The sequence below is a fragment of the Triturus cristatus genome, chromosome 9 (genome assembly GCF_964204655.1).
Source record: "Triturus cristatus chromosome 9, aTriCri1.1, whole genome shotgun sequence".
Classification (NCBI taxonomy): Eukaryota; Metazoa; Chordata; class Amphibia; order Caudata; family Salamandridae; genus Triturus; species Triturus cristatus.
Genome location: NC_140592.1, coordinates 1,026,058,514 through 1,026,077,646, shown reverse-complemented (window position 1 = coordinate 1,026,077,646; position 19,133 = coordinate 1,026,058,514). Strand labels below are relative to the sequence as shown.

The 19,133-nt window shown below is 47.3% G+C and overlaps 1 protein-coding gene across 9 annotated transcripts in view; it reads right to left on the bottom strand.

Annotated features, from left to right (window-relative positions):
* The window catches only part of AREL1 (apoptosis resistant E3 ubiquitin protein ligase 1), a 632,176-nt gene that overhangs the window by 187,995 nt on the left and 425,048 nt on the right, over nt 1-19,133 (bottom strand). For all 9 annotated transcript variants that reach the window (XM_085626755.1, XM_085626750.1, XM_085626754.1 and 6 more), the window contains 3 exons: nt 12,897-13,022; nt 817-946; nt 666-724 (listed from right to left, as the gene is read on the bottom strand). In XM_085626755.1, coding sequence (XP_085482881.1) covers nt 666-724; nt 817-946; nt 12,897-13,022 — 315 coding nt within the window. The remainder of the gene's footprint in view (nt 1-665; nt 725-816; nt 947-12,896; nt 13,023-19,133) is intronic.

The following is a 19,133-nucleotide window of genomic DNA, read 5'->3' as shown; positions in this document are numbered from 1 at the left end:
TAAAAAATATCCGCAACCCAGCTTCCTCTCCTATTACTCTTTAACTTTAAACTTTTCTTAGAATATGTACTGCGCTCCTCTGTCTTTTGACTAGGTTCACTCTACAGAAATATTATATACATAACATACTTGTTTATACTTTTTCATTTATTGTTTGTCATGTTTGCATCTTCACCAAACTAGAGGCAAACTGTATATGTTGATAGAAGACAGTGGTGCCGACTCTGTAAAGCGAAACATTGCAATCCAACACCTGAAGTAACCATACTTCTAAAGCTGGGCTGTTTTGGCATATATCGACAATACAGAGGTATGTGACTAATACATAGTTCGAAAGAGAAGAGAGATGAGATACAGAATATGTTCCAGGGTGTGCAAATCAGAATTTGGAACTCTGGAAAGTATCCATATGTGCACAGATCAGCATTTCAGACTATTTGCCAAAAAGATTCTCACCTGCTGTGAATTTTGACCAAATAGACTGGGCTACACAATTTGTGCATGGGCAAAGAGCGCATATGAAATGAGTGCATGAGACAATAGGAGACAATGCCACAAATTTGCCCACTAAGTGAATTTAGCCCCATAGTTGTAATTAGGGCCATAGTCTTGTACTTCATACCAATATAAAAAGGGTAAGATTTTTAAAAACATGCAAAACCTACCTCCAGCTCATTTTCATCAAAGATTGCAAGCAGATTTTCTGGAACCAATTCATTTAGACCTGCCCAAAACATACAGAATATAATTTATAAATTGTCCCTTTGTGATGTTCGCTTTTGTTTTAAGGAATGCTAAGGCACTGAGTGAGTTTACCTTTCAGGAAATGCTCCACTTCCTCTCTAACCTGAGTGGCTAGCCTGTACTGGGCCAGAAGATTTAGGTAGAAGATCTTGTTTCCATTGGTCACTTGGATCTGAGCACCATTGGAGATCAGCTCTATCACCTTTGGTGAAAGAAGACAGCAAGGGAAAGAGAAGGAAGATATTAGTTCAATATGAAATGAGGGCATTGAGGAACAAAGAAAGACATCAAGAAAAACAGACAGCAGGGACAGAGGGCATAGATTTACCACTTGATTTCCACTATCTGAGCTTCACTGGCAAAGGCAGTAGTAAAGGGGAACTTCTTCCAACATAGTCCTAACACCAACTTTCTTATTGGCCACATGCTTCTCACAGCACTTATCTGAGAAACATCTCAGTCTTCAAGCTACACTTAAAAGTTTCAAAGTCATCTTAATTATACTTCAATTAAAACACTCCAAACATCATTTCCATAAAAAAATGTCCATTAAAATCAACATCATGCACCACACCAACAAGGTGTACTTCAATAGAAACACTTAAACTTCATCAGTTAGCAACGCTGATGGTATACTAAAGAGGTTAGTTGGCCTTGTGGAAGAGGGGTGGGGGAGCTGGGAGTTGCTGGACGGCACACTACCTGCTGGATCAGCATCTGGAGCTCCACAAGGACTGGGCTGTCAGTTATATCACTGGTTAAGAAGGTGGTCTCGGCCTATATGCCAGCTCTCTGAAGTAGATCGAAAATATTCAAAACTGGTGCAGGAATGAGTTGGCAGAGGTCAACTTCCCAAAGAAAGCACTGTAGCCCTACTGTCTTTAAAGAGTTCCAAAGCGCTGTCTGCTTTCTCGCTGAGGAGGCGGGACCCATCAAAGGACATGCCCATCAGCGAAGGTGGCACATCTTCCGAGAATACAGTGGACCTCATCCAGGCAAGTCTACAAAGAGTAAGACTGAGGGAATTATTAAACAGAAGTAAAGGCTCAGATGTTGCTGGCCCCACCTGCAGGATATCTGCAAAATATGTGTTTTAGCCTCAATGGAGGGGAGATGTAACTACGATGCTACTAATGCTCTACGAACCACAACTACAAATGAGGCAGTCTATTCTGTTGGTGGCCCATGCATCAAGTTGAGCTCTGTCTCGGGAGAGGTATGTAGCCCACTGGCTTTCTGCAAATCAAGGTATAAGGCATCATCAATGTAATGATGGCAGAACAAGCCACTCCCCTCACCATCAACATCCAGCGGTGCATCTTGGTCTGCCACAGGATCAGAGTCAGAACAAAAAAAAAGAATGGAACGTTTGCTGATATCTACAATGCAGTAGAGGTACATGGTCAGAGTCTGGCTGCATGACAATCAGTCGCGCTTTTGGTATTTCATAGCTTGTCAATAGTCGAGCTCTGACCTATGTCTGCTCTGGATCCAACATGGACATCAACACTGAATCATCCTCTAGTATCGGCGTTGGGAACCAGAATGGCTGATGAGGCCAGAGTGGAATCCTGTACCAGAGTTGGTACTAACTGGTAAAGGGTCCCAAGGGAAGAGAAGGAACAGGGGAGGAAACACTGGATGGTAACTCTACTGGAGTCCCTACCATTCCTTGGGGTCCTAAGGCTGACCAGATGGAAGTGTGCTTTTTTGGCAGAAACACTTTAAATTCAACAGGGTTTCACTAGATCAAATTAATGCCAGGAAGTGCTGAATTTCACCTGTGTTTAGACATTCAACACCATTATTTCAATTAGTAAGTAGCAATTTAATTATTTTGTTATCAACCTGACCTCTTTCAGCCTCTTATTTGCATTGGCAAATGAGAAAGAACGTCAACAAGAACAATTACTTATCTTTGGAAACTCTCTTTCTTGCGTTTATTCTAGATAACTGCAGATTCCTCTTCTGAGATTATTCCCTATGTGCCAGATTGGATGCTGGGATTTTTTTTTTGTAGCACTGCTCCCACTCACTGCTAGATGGTGTTGTGCAGCTCCGTGTTTCTGGTCTTTTCCCTTTCCGCAGCCTTAGACAATTGTTGTTACAGTGTGCTGAGTATTAACTTGGGACCTTATTAGACATTAGAGGACACTCCACAGAAAGTGAAGATGGGAGGAAAGTGATGAATCTGCAGTTAGATAAGAGTATTCACCAGAAAGATTGCTACTGAAGGTAAGTAACTTGTTCTTCTCAAGGATGCTTCTAACGGCAGATTCCTCAACTTAGAACAGATCCCAAAGCAGTACCTCCATAAGGAGGAGGGTCTGTGGAGTGGACTCAGACCATAAAGCCTTGTAGAACCGAGTGGACAAAGTGTAATCCCCGCTGGATAGATCTGTCAAGGCAGTGGTGCTCCATGAATGTATGTACCGATACCCATGTCACAGCCTGGCACGGACTTAGAACAGGCACCCCTTGTGCCAACACAGTTTTACATTTTCAACTTTACATTTATGTGCATGTACTTTATTAATATTGGATTATTATTTAATTTTCTAAACAGTTGTGTTCACCCTGAGTAGGCGTCATACACCCCAGATTAGAAATCGATGCATTAGAGCAATTGAACATGAAGACTTTAAATATGCTCTAGGTTGAACGTTTACACGGGTAACATCATGCAGGTGTGGCAGGTACAACATCATCACTTTTTTGTATGCTTCAGTGTGTCGCTACGTGTGTCCTGTGAACACAGTCACTGAAACCAAGCTATACCTGGTTGATGAGCACTAACTAGGGCAAAACCGGCCCTGGGTTGCTTGTATTTCAGTTCAGGGAGGACCTGGGTCAGCAGTTCAGGCTGGACTGTTCCCATTGGAGCAGGGTTGAGACCGATTTGCATATGGCTGGGTCCAAACTGAGGTGGCATGGTATGCAAAATAACAATGGGATTGGATGTGGCCCCAAGTAATTAACACTGGCTGAGAATAATTCAAGCATTCCATTCATCACTATTTTGCATAAGTTAGTGTCACTCTAAATGGAACAAGTATACCCAGGCATAGGTCCTGTGCACTCAGTGTCACTGGAACCAAGCTGTACCAGGCTGATGAGCCTACAACTAGGGCCATATTGCCCCTGGGTTGCTTGTGTTCGGGTTCAGAGAGGACCTGGTTTGGCAGTTCGGGCTGGACTGGACTGTTCCAATTGGAGTAGGGTCAAGACTGATTTGAATATAGTTGGGTCAAAACTGAAGTTGTATGGTGTGCAAAAAAAAACAATGGGCTGGGATTCAGCTCTGAGAAATTACCAATGGCTGAGGTTAATTCAAGCATTCCATCCATCACTTTTTTGTATACTTTAGGTATAACATTTCAGGCAGTTGATCATGTTCCAACACAACAGATATTCGTTGCGAAGTTAGTGAATTGTTTCTTCTGAGGAAGAAAGCAAAATGTATGATTAAATATCAAAGGATGCAATCTGTGGGACTGAACAACTGAATGGGACTTTCTTATATTGCTGGACCTGCATTTGCTCAACGGACTGAAACTGTCAAATGGATGCTTTTTAATTTAGTGCATACTGAAATTCTCCAACAAAATGGTGCTATTAAACAAATATTTTTGATGATCTTGTACTTTGCTTTTCTGCTTAACGTTTGCATCAGCTGCTACTCAATTTAACGACTGCTAATCAAATTAGAAAAGTATGAGCTGAAGCGAAGTCTGGCCCATAATAAGGACAATAATGTGTCACAATAAAGGACTGATTAAGAACTTTGCAGTTTATATCTTTAGCTAATTAAATTCAAGATAGCTAACTGAAATAATGTTTTTTAGACTCAATATCTATAAACAACGATTAAATCCATTGCTTGCTGCCAATTACTTGCTCTGGTGAAACCCTGATGAAGAAAGAGTATTTCTTCTGAGAAAACAGGTCTTGGTGTCCAGCGTGATTTTAATTTTAAGGGACATTTTCCTATGGAAATGATGATTGGAGTTTAATTGAAAGTAAATTAAAATTACTCTGACATTTTTTAAACTAAGCTTGAAGACTTTCAGATGTTTTTGGGATATGCGCAGTCAGAGGCTTGTGGGCAAAAAAAAGTTGGCAAGAAAAATATATCTGAATAGATATGATAAGCCCTAGTAAGGATTGAAGGCAGTGAAAGATTTAGTGGTGAAAACAGGTTATAGCGGGAGAAAGTAAGAGAGAAGTGATGAGAAAGGACCAAGCAGCCAGCTTGTGCAAATCATATTACCGAATAATGCTTAGAAACATTCACTTCAGCTTTTTATTAGTCACTCAGTGGGATGGACTGGGGGCCTCTGACAGTGGTGCTTTATTTGAGCCGGTGGTTGCAAGTGTAGCCCGCTGGCACCTATTTTTAGAGAAGGCACATATTTATTTCATCCGACTAAGACCCAGACCAAGAAGGTGAAAAAGATAAAAGAGGGAAAAAAGGAGGAAGGACTAGGAAAAAGAAAATTAACAAAGGGAGAAAGAAAAGATGAAAATGTATCTGCAAGAGTGAGATAAAGGAGCAGGAGGGGCATCAAGTGTTTGGGGGTTGATAAGAGGCATGAGGCCTAATCAAGATTAGGCTGTTTTCAGATTTGACATCCCCAACATACTTTAGCGCCTAGAGTCCTAGATCACTAGTAAAGTTGCTAGGTTACAGACTACATGGCATTTTTAACCATTCACTACTAAGAATGTTTTTTGTTTTTTGTAACTTTTATTTGGTTTTATGCTGTAATTAGTATATTGTTACATAATAATTACATACACATTGGGTATCATCCTCCCTAGACCGGTTATTCTGGTGGAGAGGAAGTCAAGAGAATTAAGCAAAAAGCACTTTTATTCAACCCGGAGGTTCAAGCTACTTTATGCTCCCATCCACCCCTGCCCGAAGTGTCCATTTTCTCGTGTGTGAGATGTGTCTAGGTCAACTTGTTAGAAATCATACAGAACAAATTTGCTGGGCAGTGGGAGTGATACCTTGGTTATTTGAAATATGGCTGACATGAGGATCTTTGTCAATGGCACGCGAGTGTTGGGTGGCACAGTGGGTTTCATGGAGCCTATCTGTTCGTGAGAGTCTGAAAGGAGGTGCCATCACTCCATGTCAGAGGTCATGGATGTGTCAGGGGGTGGTCACTGACGAGGGTGGGCCATGTACTTGGCATGCCCGCCTACTTTCATTCCCATGGTTTTAGAACTCCTGGACCATGGTTGCCCAGTATGTTGCAATGAGTGTTTTGCGTAGTCCCATGTTTTCTTCTCTGTGTTAAGCGGTTCTCTCTGCCTCAGCCCAGGTGACCACTGCCTGTTTAAAACACGCTGGTGTAGGGGAGGGGGGGGGGGGAGCTTTCCACCGCGTGGTTATTGCTCGTTTGACCAGTATTAATGACAAGTCTAAAAATTTAGTTGATTGGTGTTTTTCGGGCGGGGGTAAATACCAAACAGACGACCTCCAATTGGTCTAACCTATGGGAGGGCCATCACCTCTGTCAGCAAGTCCAGAAATCCCTTCCAGACTGGACGGAACAGAGCGCAATACCACAGCATATAGTGAAAGTCTGCTGGGGACTGTGGCATCTGGGGCATGTATCAGTTGTTGTGTAGATCCTCTAGTCTAGAGCCTGGAAAGAGTGAGGTAGGCCCTATGCAAAATGTTAAATTAAATACATTTAAAGCGCGCATTCCGGGAAACGTGTTGCGAGCATTTCAGTGCTCTGTGTATTTTTTTTCAGTAGCATTTTATTTATTCATGATCTATTACTTAAGATCATTACATACTAAAGCATACAAGCCTCACTCGTATTGAAGCGCACAAGTGCACTAGCGAATTGCTCTAAAAAAAGGTAACTAAAATCCAAATACTTTAACATAGGAAAGTAAGAACAGTATATCTCAGTATGACAACATTTTCATTCGTGATTTAATTGCTTGTACAAAGTTTTAAAAAGTTCGGTGTGTAATAGTTTGTGTATCCCGAACAGTCCGGATTGAGAAAGAGCTCGTGCTTAGCAGTAAAGCAGACGGGATACGGAATAAATTACTCTGCGTTCTTAACAGCGCAACAGACAGGGATACACAAGTGAAAGGGTGATCGTCGGAGGGAAGTTTGGGCCCCTGAAGTGTTGCTCTAACCAGATTTTTTTTACCTGAACATTTACACTTTTCACCCAAGTCAAGATGGAATATCGGTTCGCCGTAAGGTGCTAGCTTCAATGTGTAAATTGTAATCGCTTGAGCGAGATGGTCATGCCATGGGTTGTTATCCGTATCAAATACTGCTTTAAGCCTGGCCTTAAGGGAGCTCTCTGGTGCACGTATATTCCTAATATCGTATTTCAGAGTGCTCCTTGAGCGGGATTTTCTGATATGCTGAGCATTGGATGGAGTCCAGCTATGCGGCCAGCACGCCTGGGCAGGCTCGGTGACCACAGTTTAATGAAGGTATCCAATTTGGCTTTTAAAACTCCTAGGATGGGTTCGGCTCCAGGGCTCATTAGGCGGTTTAGGCATTTTACACCGTAAACTGCACCGGCTCCTTCAGATCCAAGATGCCTTAGGTGTACAGCTGATTTGGGCCCTTCTGAGAACTAAAATGTCTAAATAGTTGTTTTTTATTGTTGTGGTAATTTGCATCTCCCCAAGCAACCAATGTACGTGTTTTTTTGCAGATATTTACCAAAGATAATGACTTTTGTTTTGTATTGTATTGGTTTACTTGAAGTTTGTGGTCACCGTTATACCCGTTAAGAGCATTAAGTGCTCTCTGTAGGCCTGACTTGGTGTGAGCAATCACCACGATGTCGGTGTACTGCAAGATGGGGACTCTTGATACTCCCAGCCTCAGAGGTGTAACTAGGCTGGCCCCTTCCAGGGCTTTACCTAGGTCAGCAGTGTACATGTTAAAGAGCAGGGAGCCAGTACGCGCTGCTATTTTAAGCCAGTGCCCTCTGCCACTCCTTCTCGTGATAGGGTGTCCCTCTGCACTCTACCCACCAGTGTCTATGTGATTGTACAGACACCCCAGTGTGTTCCAGCATGGCCCTGTAAATCCATGTAATGACTCGCCGTTCATGCCCAACTGTATGTAAGGTCTGCATCAGTGCATGGGTAAAGGGTTCTGCCCGGTCTGCCTTACACAACTGTTGAAGTGTATGCACTAATCTGCCATATAGCAGAAACTGGCCCCAGGCAAGCCTGTTGTGTCGGCTAAGGCTTGAAAGGTTTGGAGAATGCCCCCCTCATAGAGGTAGTCCAATGTAGTTATCCCTGCTGCTGTCCACTGCCTGAGTGCCCACTGGTGAGGGAGCCACCCGATGTCGGAAAAAACAAACAAGGGGCATATTGCACCACTGATTTCGTGTCTTGAATGCTGTGTTTCAGGACTGCTAGTGCCGTTTACAGCAGCAGGGGAAGAGCGTGGGATGGGAAAAGTAGGCTATGCAAGTTGCCCCCCTTGAGTTGGGATGCGTTTCTCCCCAATGAAACCCTGCCAGCAAGTAAGTCACCGACTAGAGTTGTACTGCATAGTAGTAGCCCCGAATGTCCAGAGCTCCCCCCACTCCTCTATTGGACAGGAATTTCTGCTTCGCAAAACCGACTCTGCGACACCCGAACCTCAAACAAGCTCGACTAATAAAGCAACAAGGAGTCGGACATAGGATGTGTGTATGAACAGTAGAAGTTGACAAAGTAATATAAAAGACGAGGGAGAATCACCATTTTCACCACGCTATGCGCTCTGGGGTTGTACGAGGTAGGGAGATCCAGAAGGCCATCTGTGAGCGTAAGGCCCATACACTTAGCCCAGGTTGCCTTCCAACAAATTGGTGTCAGTGTGATACATTTGGATGCCTAGGTATCTAAAAGCGTGCATGGCTCAGTGAATCTCTATGTGTCCAAGGATCACCAGTGCTGTGGGTACGTCACTTACAGAGCGAAAGATGTAAGATTTGGAATGACTGACCCCGAGACCTGAGGCCGTACTGAATTCCTCCAGGATGGTTGAAATGGGGGTACGGTCCATAATGGCAGGCCAGACCTATAGTACCATGTCGTATGCCTAAAGTGAAATTTTGTGCGTATTCCTATCTATTGGGATGCCACAGGCATGACTTTGCCCTCAAAACGTAATGGCGTGTGGTTCTATGGCTAGTGTTTATAGCAATGGGGACAACAGGCACCCCTGTTTCATGACCAGCGTTATTGGGTAGGCCTCCAAGATGTGTCCACCTGTTTGTACGTGCGCACCTGGTGATGTATAAGGGAGCTGCATCCAGCGAATTAAGAAGTTTGGGATATTATGCCACCGTAGGACATCCAGTAGGTATAGCCAATCAAGGGCGTCGAAAGCCTGTTCAAAATCTAGGGAAAGGCTACGTCTGGCAGGCAGCTTTTAACACTTGATAGAAGAAGCGTATACTGAGACACATACTAAGGCGTGGGATAAAACCATTTTGGTCTTCCTCTAACAGGATCAGTAGCAATGGTAATAGTTGCTTGGGGTAGCATGCATGTTCGAGGTAGCGTCATTAAATCCAAAGGGTTCATCAAGGCAGCCCATCTCTTGGTCACCCAAGCTCCGGCGTAGGGCTGTTCTGATAGGAAAACCTAGAGTCTACAAGTGGACGCACCTCTGTGGTCTGAGTACCTGAGAGGTCCCGTTGGTCACAAACAAGAAGGGTCGTGCAACTGGTCTTGGTATACTGCTGAGTACCTGGCGTCCGTCCACTGGTCCAGGGGTACGAAGCTTGGTACCCAACACCTGCCTGGTACGCTGGAGGGGGTGACTAAAGGAGATTTGCCCAGGGTAGAAGACCATGCCATTTCTTACCAGCTCAACCACCGCTTGAAAAGTTAATGTGGGGCCAACCAATGTGTCATCGCTGATCTCAGAGTCACCAACCTCGGCAGGACATGTCTATAAGGGTAGGAGTGGACGCCACATTTTGTAGGGCTGCAGTCGTGACAATGGCCGCTTCCCGTTTGTCCTGCATCTGGTATTGTGAGGGGGCGAACTTTGACAATCGTGCACAGGACCTCCTGAGCGGCGTACCCTTCAACCTCCGATTCTGTTCGATATTCAGCACCCCACGATATTGGTTGAGCCACTTCCATGCATTTTCCTGATCGGTAAAGAAATGGAAGTGTTGGTCAGTCAGGATGTTCAATTATGAGGGGAACACAGAGCGTAGGTCCATCCGAGTTTATGCAGCTCTTTCTTGACGCCCAGAAAGGTGGCTCTCCAACATTGTATTGTCACCTGTAGTCAGAGAAAAACATGATTTTTGAAGGTGGACTGTTCAATCGTCTCCACCACTTTGGTGGCGCATTATTTCATGGGGGAGGTGGGGAGGAGCAAGGGGTAGCCGCATCCGTGGAAGTCACAGGTTCAAGGCGGATGTTTCACCCTGGCGTACCCTAGTAGCCCTACAAAAGGTATCCAGCATCCCCAGGCCTCCTCCTGGGCTCACCCTTGACTCAGGTCTCCAGTGTCCACCAGGGGAGAGGATGGGAGGGGTAGAAGGTGTTGTGACCCTGTCGCTTTCATGACGCAGCCAGCCCGGATGGATTGGTAGCAAGGCCGTCAACTAGGGCCTACCTGTGAGGCGGCACCTGCGTCGCCCTCCGCAACAGTGTGCAGGAGTCCTCGGGGAGGGGCAGCAGTCCACTTATCCCTGCTACCCTTTTTATATGGGGAGAGGTGGGTAGCAGCTGTGTCTCTGGAGTCGCTTCTGCCGTGGGCTCAGGGAGGACAGCACGGCCCTGACAACGGGTTCTGTGAAGGTCTTCAGAGCCCTCCTTTAGCCGCCGATGCCCCGCAAGTCTTTTTTCTCCTACGGGCACAACAATCAAGGACTACAACGACCCTTGCTTCGTGTGTGGCACTGGATCCACTGGGTCTCTTTTGGATAATGAGGGGTTAAGACGGACAGGAGTCAAGAGCTCGCTCCGTACACATTTGCCATGTTTGGCAGTTGGCCATGCCTCCCATTAATAAGAATGTTTGATGTTCAACTCAAAGCTACACTGCAGTTTATAACACAAATCCAATATTACACTTCTCACAGAGGATAATTGTCACTCTCTCCTCTAACTGCAACATAATTTACGATCTTGAAAACAAAATTAACCATGTGGTGGGGGGAGGTGTACGTTATTTGTTTAGGTTGGTTTTATTATATATGCATGTCCTTACATTATTCCTCCTTTTTTCTTCAATGAGAAAAATGTCGAAGTCATAATATTGTATATTGATGCTACGGAAGCCTCTGGGTTACAGAGCTCCGCTCCTTTTGCATTTGACAAATAAAATATGTTTAAAAAAAAAAAATTACTGCCCAAATGAAAATGTATTCCTAGTTATACATCTAGATAAATACTGAATTTCTAAAGTGTTCCAGTCATGAGAGAAAGCGGCAGACGGCATACCCCTCATTCAAAGGGAGCTCAAAATGTGTCATTAAAGTGCTTTGAGGGCAGGAGTCCGTTTAGGACAGTGAGGAACATAAGGGTGATAAGGGGACGTCAAAAGGATGCTGATGAAGTCTGTCTCAGGTACAGTTTCACTTGTGTTGTCCCGAGAAATGTAATGGTCAGTGCAGTGCTCCGTGCCTAACATACCATTAAACACTATCCAACGCAATGATGTTAAAAACTAGTTAACACGTATCAAATGATTTGATGTGGGTCTTCGTTCACAGTTCTTCCAGAATTAAATGCCATTCTCCCCACTCCCACAAGCCATTTAAATGCAACTGATGAGAGCGCTGAGGAAAAGTAAGTATTACAAGTATTGAAGTAAGAGTTGAAGGGGAAGACCGAGGCACAGGAAGCACAGTTCAGGCTCCCCTGACCAACCTGGGCTTGTTCTCCATGCAGGCTGTAATGCAGCCTGCATGGAGAACGGGGAAAGTGTGCATGGCTGGTTTGGGCAGCCCGAGAGGGGCGACCAAACAATCATTGCGCACATAGGTGTGGGCAAACCACTCCTCCCCTTCTCCGAGAGCAGAGCAGCCCCGCCCGCAAAGGAAACATAAAATCATAATAACTTATCATTTCATATTTCCTTTACTTCACTGCTCAAAAGCAGTGGTGCGACGCTTCTCCGCCATATCCAAGGAGCCGCTCCTTAAACCTCTCATCTTCATGATCACATTGCAGTATTTATAAGTAATATTCGAACCTTTTCAACATTTCCACTCCACATCCCCAGAGGTTCACCTCCTTAGAACAAGAATGACTATGCTAGACCAATCAACAGATCAATAATGTTCTCAAATGCATGGAGTGTAGGAAAGATGTTCCACTGGAACTGCATAACAAACAGGAAGGAGCTTTCGGTCTTCATATGCCCTCAGAAAATGTGTAATGTCTTAGTTGCATGTCCTGCTAATCTAATCTTCATTCGGAACCTATGGTCACTTGTGGGAAGCTTTTGGTTAGGTGAGAGATGTGTAGAACATTATCTGTATAAAAGGAGGAATTTGCATAATGTCTTTACTAGTAGTGAGCTAATGCACAAAAATGTTGGATAAGAAGAAGAAATATGTGGAATCGTTTTCTGTTGGCATACAAAACTATGAGTTGAACGATTATGGTTAAAGAATAAAACTGGGTGCGTTTAATGCTTTTGCAGGTGAAGTGTCTATAATATTTTCGGATAGGCCGTGAGACAGCTATGTCCAGATATTTAGGTGGGCATTCTTCCCACCACCAAAGATGGCATACAATGTGAGCCACAGTCTTCACAAATCTTTAATGGCTCTGAGAGAGCACGTCAATAGTAGTTGTAGCTAGGCTGACCTGAATTAAGTCTCTAAAAATGGTCAATACCAACATATCCCAAAAAATTAAAGTCACCATTTTTCTGCTTGATCATGGCTCACTTTCGAAATAAGAGTAGTTTACACCACTCAAGGAGTGCTTGACTCAACATGCCTTTTAAACAGTGGCTCTACTGTTTACCACTTTAGCCTTGGCTTTTCTCGTTTCATGTGCTCCCTTGACACTTTCTCTCATCCTAATGAGTTTGTTATAATTGGTGCCACTTATTGGTTATTCACTATACAAATAAGAAAAACTGATCAGAAAATGACGTGCCCTCAGCACAGACTCACCTTCTCCAATTGCCCAGACCTGTTGTACTTCTCCTCCGCAAAGACCAGCTCCATTTCACTCACATCATTGTTCAAAATGAAACACACTTTTGACTTATAAAACTCAGGGTCGTCTGTTTCAAAGTACTGGAAGAAAGAGTGAAGTAGAGGAAGGAGCTAATGATTAGAATAGCACAGACAGTTAGTTCAGTCTCAACAATTCTAGTAACAGCTTTCTGCCTAACGTTTAAAGCCAACTCACATGAAAACATCTTAAATTATAAAGATTCATCCATAAGCTATTTCAACCTTCATCATATGACAAAAGGAAGTAAATCAATTACGTGTAATAAATCATAACTGTTATATAGCACACTCTTCACAATTGATAAAATATACTGCCAATCCCTTTCCAATTAGTGAAGACCTAAGAAAATGTTGAAAACATTAAAATACGAGGGGTGTGGTCAAAAGGGCAAGATGGTGAACACAACTTTTTAGAGCTCTGCTCCGAGCCCACAAAATCCTACATAATTCCTGATAGAGGGCCACTCTTAACTACCAGCAAGCCCCAACATAAGACTTCTGTCCGAGCGGGGAATGTGGTTGATCGTTTGCAGTCAGGGTGGCAAAGAGAAGCTTCTTTTTGCTTCCTTGTTGGTTTTGGGGTATTCTCTTTGAGCTTTTGCTTTTTCTGCAGGTTTGGCTGGTGTTGACTATGGCTTTCTTTTCCTTTCTCTCTTGGATTTTGCAGAGAGTCTCTGTGTAGATCCATTCTTTATGTTGGTGTTTCTTGGGACCCAGTACCTCCTGGCAGGTTGTGTCAGTGTTTCTTTGATCTTCATCCACTGACTTTCTAATGGGTCTCGGTCGTCTTCTAGTTCTTGCGGGACTTTAAATTTGTTACTCAGGGCATCTGATTATTCACTTCCTTCCTGTGCATGTTTGAGGAGAGCGGTGTTATATCGCTGCTCTTGGTTTGTCTGTTCCATCCATGCTTTCTTCAGCTTTAGCCTGGCCACAACACAGTGATGGTCTGACGCCAGGCCTGCTCCTTATCAGTCTCACATCCTTCAGGGACCTCCGGAACCTCTTGGCAATGTAGACATGGTCAATCTGATTCTCTGTTGAAAAAGTTTGGTGATACCCACATTGCCTTCTGTATTCTTTTGTGTGGGAAAACACTGCCGCTTTCAGATATATGTGAGACTTTCACAAGTCTGGTTCATGTCGACTTCGGCATACCTAGTGTTGTTGCTTCCAATTTTGGCGTTGAGGTCCCCCATCAGTATGGTGATGTTTCTCTCAAGGAATTTCTCCTGGATAAACTAGAGTCTGTTGTAAAACTGTTCTTTCTCTTCTTTGCTGTCATTTGTAGGTGCACAGCACTGGATAACATTAATCAAGTTTATCCTTTTTTTCTTGTGCGGAAGGTCACTGTGATGATTCTGGGACCATGGGAATCCCATCCAATCATATCTCTGTCGGCTGCTGGTGTTAGTATCAGTGCTACTCCCGGAGTGCGTGGAGTCTTCCTTGTGTTCAGAATACAGCAGACTCCTCCAGGAGCTTGTCTTTTCTGTCCGGACTGTGTCCATCTGGTCTTGCTGATGCCAAACAGGGCAACATTATATATTTTTTTGTCTCCACTGCCGCTTCGGCTGTTTTGCCTGCCTTGTACACGCTCCTAATGTTCCATTTCCAGATGGTGCTGGTCTTAGTCGAGTGCAGGTGGATCTGCTTTGTGGCTTCCAGAGATCTCTGGCTTTCATCACAAGGCATCATAGTTCTCCATGAAGGAGATTCCTCTCTCCCCAAGGCCGGGATGACTTTTAATCGACGTTTTTGTAGCTAGAATATTTTTACATGGTGGGGTAGCTAGCCCCATGCATAACACTTTTCGCAGTTGGGCCTAGGACTGGCCATGGTGGAGAGAAGAGAAGCTTAAAAGCAGACAAGCGAAGATCCTTCAATGATCTTGTCACTGAAGCCCAGGGAGCAGCTTGCCATGGAAACTTGGAAGAAATCTACGCCATAAGAAGGAAACTCTCTGGCAGATACATCAAGCCAGAAAGACCTGTTAAGACAAAGCTGGGAAACCCATCATTGGTAAAGAAGTGCAACAACGAAGATGGGTGGAGAACTTTGAAGAACTGCTGACCCAGCCCCGTGCCGCAGTCCCCACCAGACATATAGCCAGCTGACAAGAACTTGCCAATCGACTGCAGCAGACCAAGCAAAGAAGAACTACGGCAAGCTATCAAATTTCTGAGAAATGGGAAGGCAGGAATACCTGACAACATTCCTGCAGAGCCACTGAAGGCAGACATGGAAACATCAGTAGACATGCTCTACTGCATGTTTGGAAGAATCTGGGTAAAGAAAAGGTGTCATCAGAATGAAGGGAGAGCTATCTCATCAAGATCCCCAAGAAAGGTGACTCAGTAACTGTGCAAACTACAGAGGGATAACACTCCTATCAACCCCATTCAAAGTGCTCAACAGAGTCATCCTGAAAAGAATGAAGGAACAAGCTGAAGCTCAGTTGCTGGATGTTGGACCCGGCCTCGTAGTATGGCCCTACGTGCCCCCGCACCACCGAAACCTGGTACCTGCAGCCCCAAGCACACGGCCCAGCCGACCCTCCCCACCAGGACACACGCACCCGACCCGGACATCCCCGTCCATGGCCTCTCTCCTTTCGGCCACCCCGGGCCCGCGTGCCCACTTCATGCACCCAGATGGCCGCCTGGCCCCCAGCGCGACCCGGGCCTAGAGGCGCCACTCCGGCTGGAGGACATCACGCTTCCAGGGGATGAGAGAGGGAGGAGCAGTTTCTATCGCACCTCTGAACTCCCCTGGGACGATGGGTTTCGATCGGCCCTCCGGCCTCCCTGAGGGCTGGCTCCATGCCTGCTGGGTGTCTGGGGCTCCTCCCGACCCGGCCCTGAAAGGATCAAAAGACAATGACAGGAAATCCCGACAAGCGACCCCCAGGTGACAAGACCCCTGCCTGCACAGACTCCGGACATCAAAGAGGGGTCGACCTATAACAAGGGGTGCTCTGGGTCTGTCCGGCAGATTCGACGCTGGAACAACGAGAGCCTGCCGACGTGGTCGTGGCTCCTGGAACTTGGACCCTCCTGAGCCCTGCTGAGTGACTCGCGGCTCCTTGAAGATCGTAAGACCTCCGAACTTGTACCTGAGCCTGCTGAGTGACTCGCGGCTCCTTGAAGATCGTAAGACCTCCGAACTTGTACCTGAGCCTGCTGAGTGACTCGCGGCTCCTTGAAGATCGTAAGACCTCGGAACTTGTACCTGAGCCTGCTGAGTGACTCGCGGCTCCTTGAAGATCGTAAGACCTCCGAACTTGTACCTGAGCCCGCTGAGTGACTCGCGGCTCCGACAGACTCTCACGGTCCCGCCGGACCCCGACTACAACAACGTATCCCCCAGCTCGAGGATTGTGAGCTGTGCGCCGGATACGTCCCTGCCTTGAACCTTTGCCAGAGACTGTCCCGCTACCCCCTACCCCTTCCGAGACTCATTGAGCCCGTGCTCTCCTTGTACATATTTGCAGTGATAACCTACTTGATAAAGATTGATTTCTAAGAACACACGGTGTGGTCACTCTGTGTCGTGTGGTGCCAGAAGTACGATCCTAGGGACGAGATTCCTCCCCCTGGGGAGTCTCCCGCCAGTGCCCGGCTACGATACTTCGAGGGTGGGTCTCAGGGTAGTCAGGACCCCTTTCCGGGCTCCTCTGAGGTCGCCGTCTAACATTGGTGGCAAGCGACGGGATTCGGGCCCATCACCTAGAGATCGTACCGTGAACGACGGACGCACTACCGACAAAGATGGCAGAAGGAAGCGCCATGAGCCCCGCAGAAACCAACGCCAACAGGGTGTTCCAGGTGGAGCATCTAGAAGAATACACACACAAAGAGCTAAAGCAATTTTGCAAAGAACTTAAAATCGCTACCACCGGTCTCAACACTAAAGAAGATTTGCAGAAAGCACTGAAAACTTGGGTGGATACCGGGGCCTCCCGCCCGGAAGGCACGGGGGAGCGCCCCGACGAAGCCGAACCCCCCCAAAGTGAAAGCAGCAGCAATCAGGTGCGAGGCATCGTACCAGACGGGGGCCTATCCCCGGAAGAACTCGCGGACAGAGAGAGAAGTCGCAATCATGAACTCGAGTTAGCCAAACTCAAAATCGAAGGCGAATTGAAGTTAGCGGAAAAAAAGCTAGCAGTAGAGCAAATGCGTGTACAAGGCGAACTGGAAGAAAAGAAGCTCCAACGGGAGCACGAAGGAAGGAAACTCCAACTGGAGCACGAACGCAGATTGAAGGAACTCGAGCTCAAGGCCAGAAACGAGGAAGGGAGGCCCCCGGGAAACCGAGAGACGGCCTCCCCAGCGGAACAGAAGGTCCACATCCCCAAGGACGTGGTCAAAGAATATTATAAAAACGATGACATTCAACAATGGTTCAGGGCCTACGAGGTCGCCATGACCTCCCATCGGGTCCCGCAGAAGGACTGGGGGGCGGGGTTGTGGAGGCGGTTTCTGAGCGAAGGAAGGGACACCCTGCTCGACCTACCCCTCTCCCTGCAGACCTCCTACAGCCACATGAAAGAGGCTCTACTCACAAGATACGGCCTCACCCCAGAAATGTACCGTCAGCGATTCCGGGACTGCAGGAAGATCCCGGGCACCACCTGGGTGGAGTATGTAAACTTTTTCAGTCGGGCCTTCGATGGGTGGATCAAGGGCAGCAAAGTCACCACCCTGGCCGAACTCACCGACCTCATGTTGTGGGAACACCTGGCTGCGAACTGCTTCATAGAACTACGTCAGCATCTGCTTGACAGCAAGCTCACAGATCCCAGGAAGCTGGCTGTGGAGGCCGACCGCTGGACCAACACCCGGGTCTCCCGGGGCATGGTAGGAGAGTACCCCCGAGCCAGTCAGGGACCACCCCGCCAGAGAGGGGGAGGGAACCAGGGAGGGCCGAGAGAGTCCCAGCCTAGCCCCCCGAAAACACAACCTCCACCTTTCCCGGCGCCCCCCCCACCAGTGACAGGGCCCCCTGGGAGACGGGGACACCGGGTGACCGTCACGTGTTTCCGTTGCCAGAAACCCGGGCACTACGCCAATGACCCAGAGTGCCCCATGGCCACCCAAGTCTCCCCTACCACCCCTGCGAGACAGATAGCCAACGTAGCCCTGGGGGAGGAGGTTGAGGAAACCGAGGAGTGGGAACCCGCAGCGATGGCCCTAGTATCCCTGGGAGATAGGGAGATGATCCCTGGTAGCCTCCTACCCTCCAACACAAAGAAATACGGGCAGCTAGTCAAGATCAATGGCCACCAAGTAGAGGCCCTGCGGGACACCGGGGCCAGTATCACCGGTGTCCTCAGGCACCTAGTCCCCGAGGAGCAGATCCTCCCCAACGTCTTTTGCCCCGTAATTTCCGCAGACAATAGAGAAAGTATGTGTCAGGTAGCCCTGGTGCCGTTTGAGTGGGGAGGGGTGATAGGTAAACTCAAGGTTGCCGTAAGAACCTCCCAGCCGGTCGACTGCCTCTTGGGGAACGACCTGGAGAGTTCTCCCTGGAAGCACGTCGAGCGCAAGGCCCACCTAGGAATGATGGGACTCCCCGAGTGGGTGTGCGCCACCACCCGATCTATGTCAGCCCGACTCACTCCCCGGAGAGAAGTCGAAAGCACCCCGATCGAAGAGGCCAGAACAGTCCCCGCCGAGGGTCCTCCCGTCCCCCCATCAGAAGGGTCCGTCGCCAGCGACGAACCCGCACCATCCGACCCCGCCCCGGTCCCCGAGTTGGGAGACCTACCGGAATTGGCCCAGTGGCGCCACGAGGGCGGGCCCACCCGGGAAGAATTTTGCCGGGAGCAAGCCACTTGTCCTTCCCTGGTCGGGCTGCGGCGCCAGGCCGAGGGCCAAGCCGCAGGTGACCAGACCGGGACGCACCGAATCTATTGGGAAAATAACATCTTGTACAGTGAGCAGAAGTCGGTGGAGCTGGGATCCAGACGGGTACTGGTGGTACCCCTCCGCTTCCGAGACTTCCTCCTGGGCTTAGCCCACGACGTCCCCCTCGCCGGCCACCTGGGTCAGGACAAGACCTACAGCCGTCTCGTGACCCATTTTTACTGGCCTAGAACGAGAGCAGCGGTAGAAGCCCACTGCAAGTCCTGCCCCACGTGCCAGGCTAGTGGGAAGAGTGGGGGGAAGC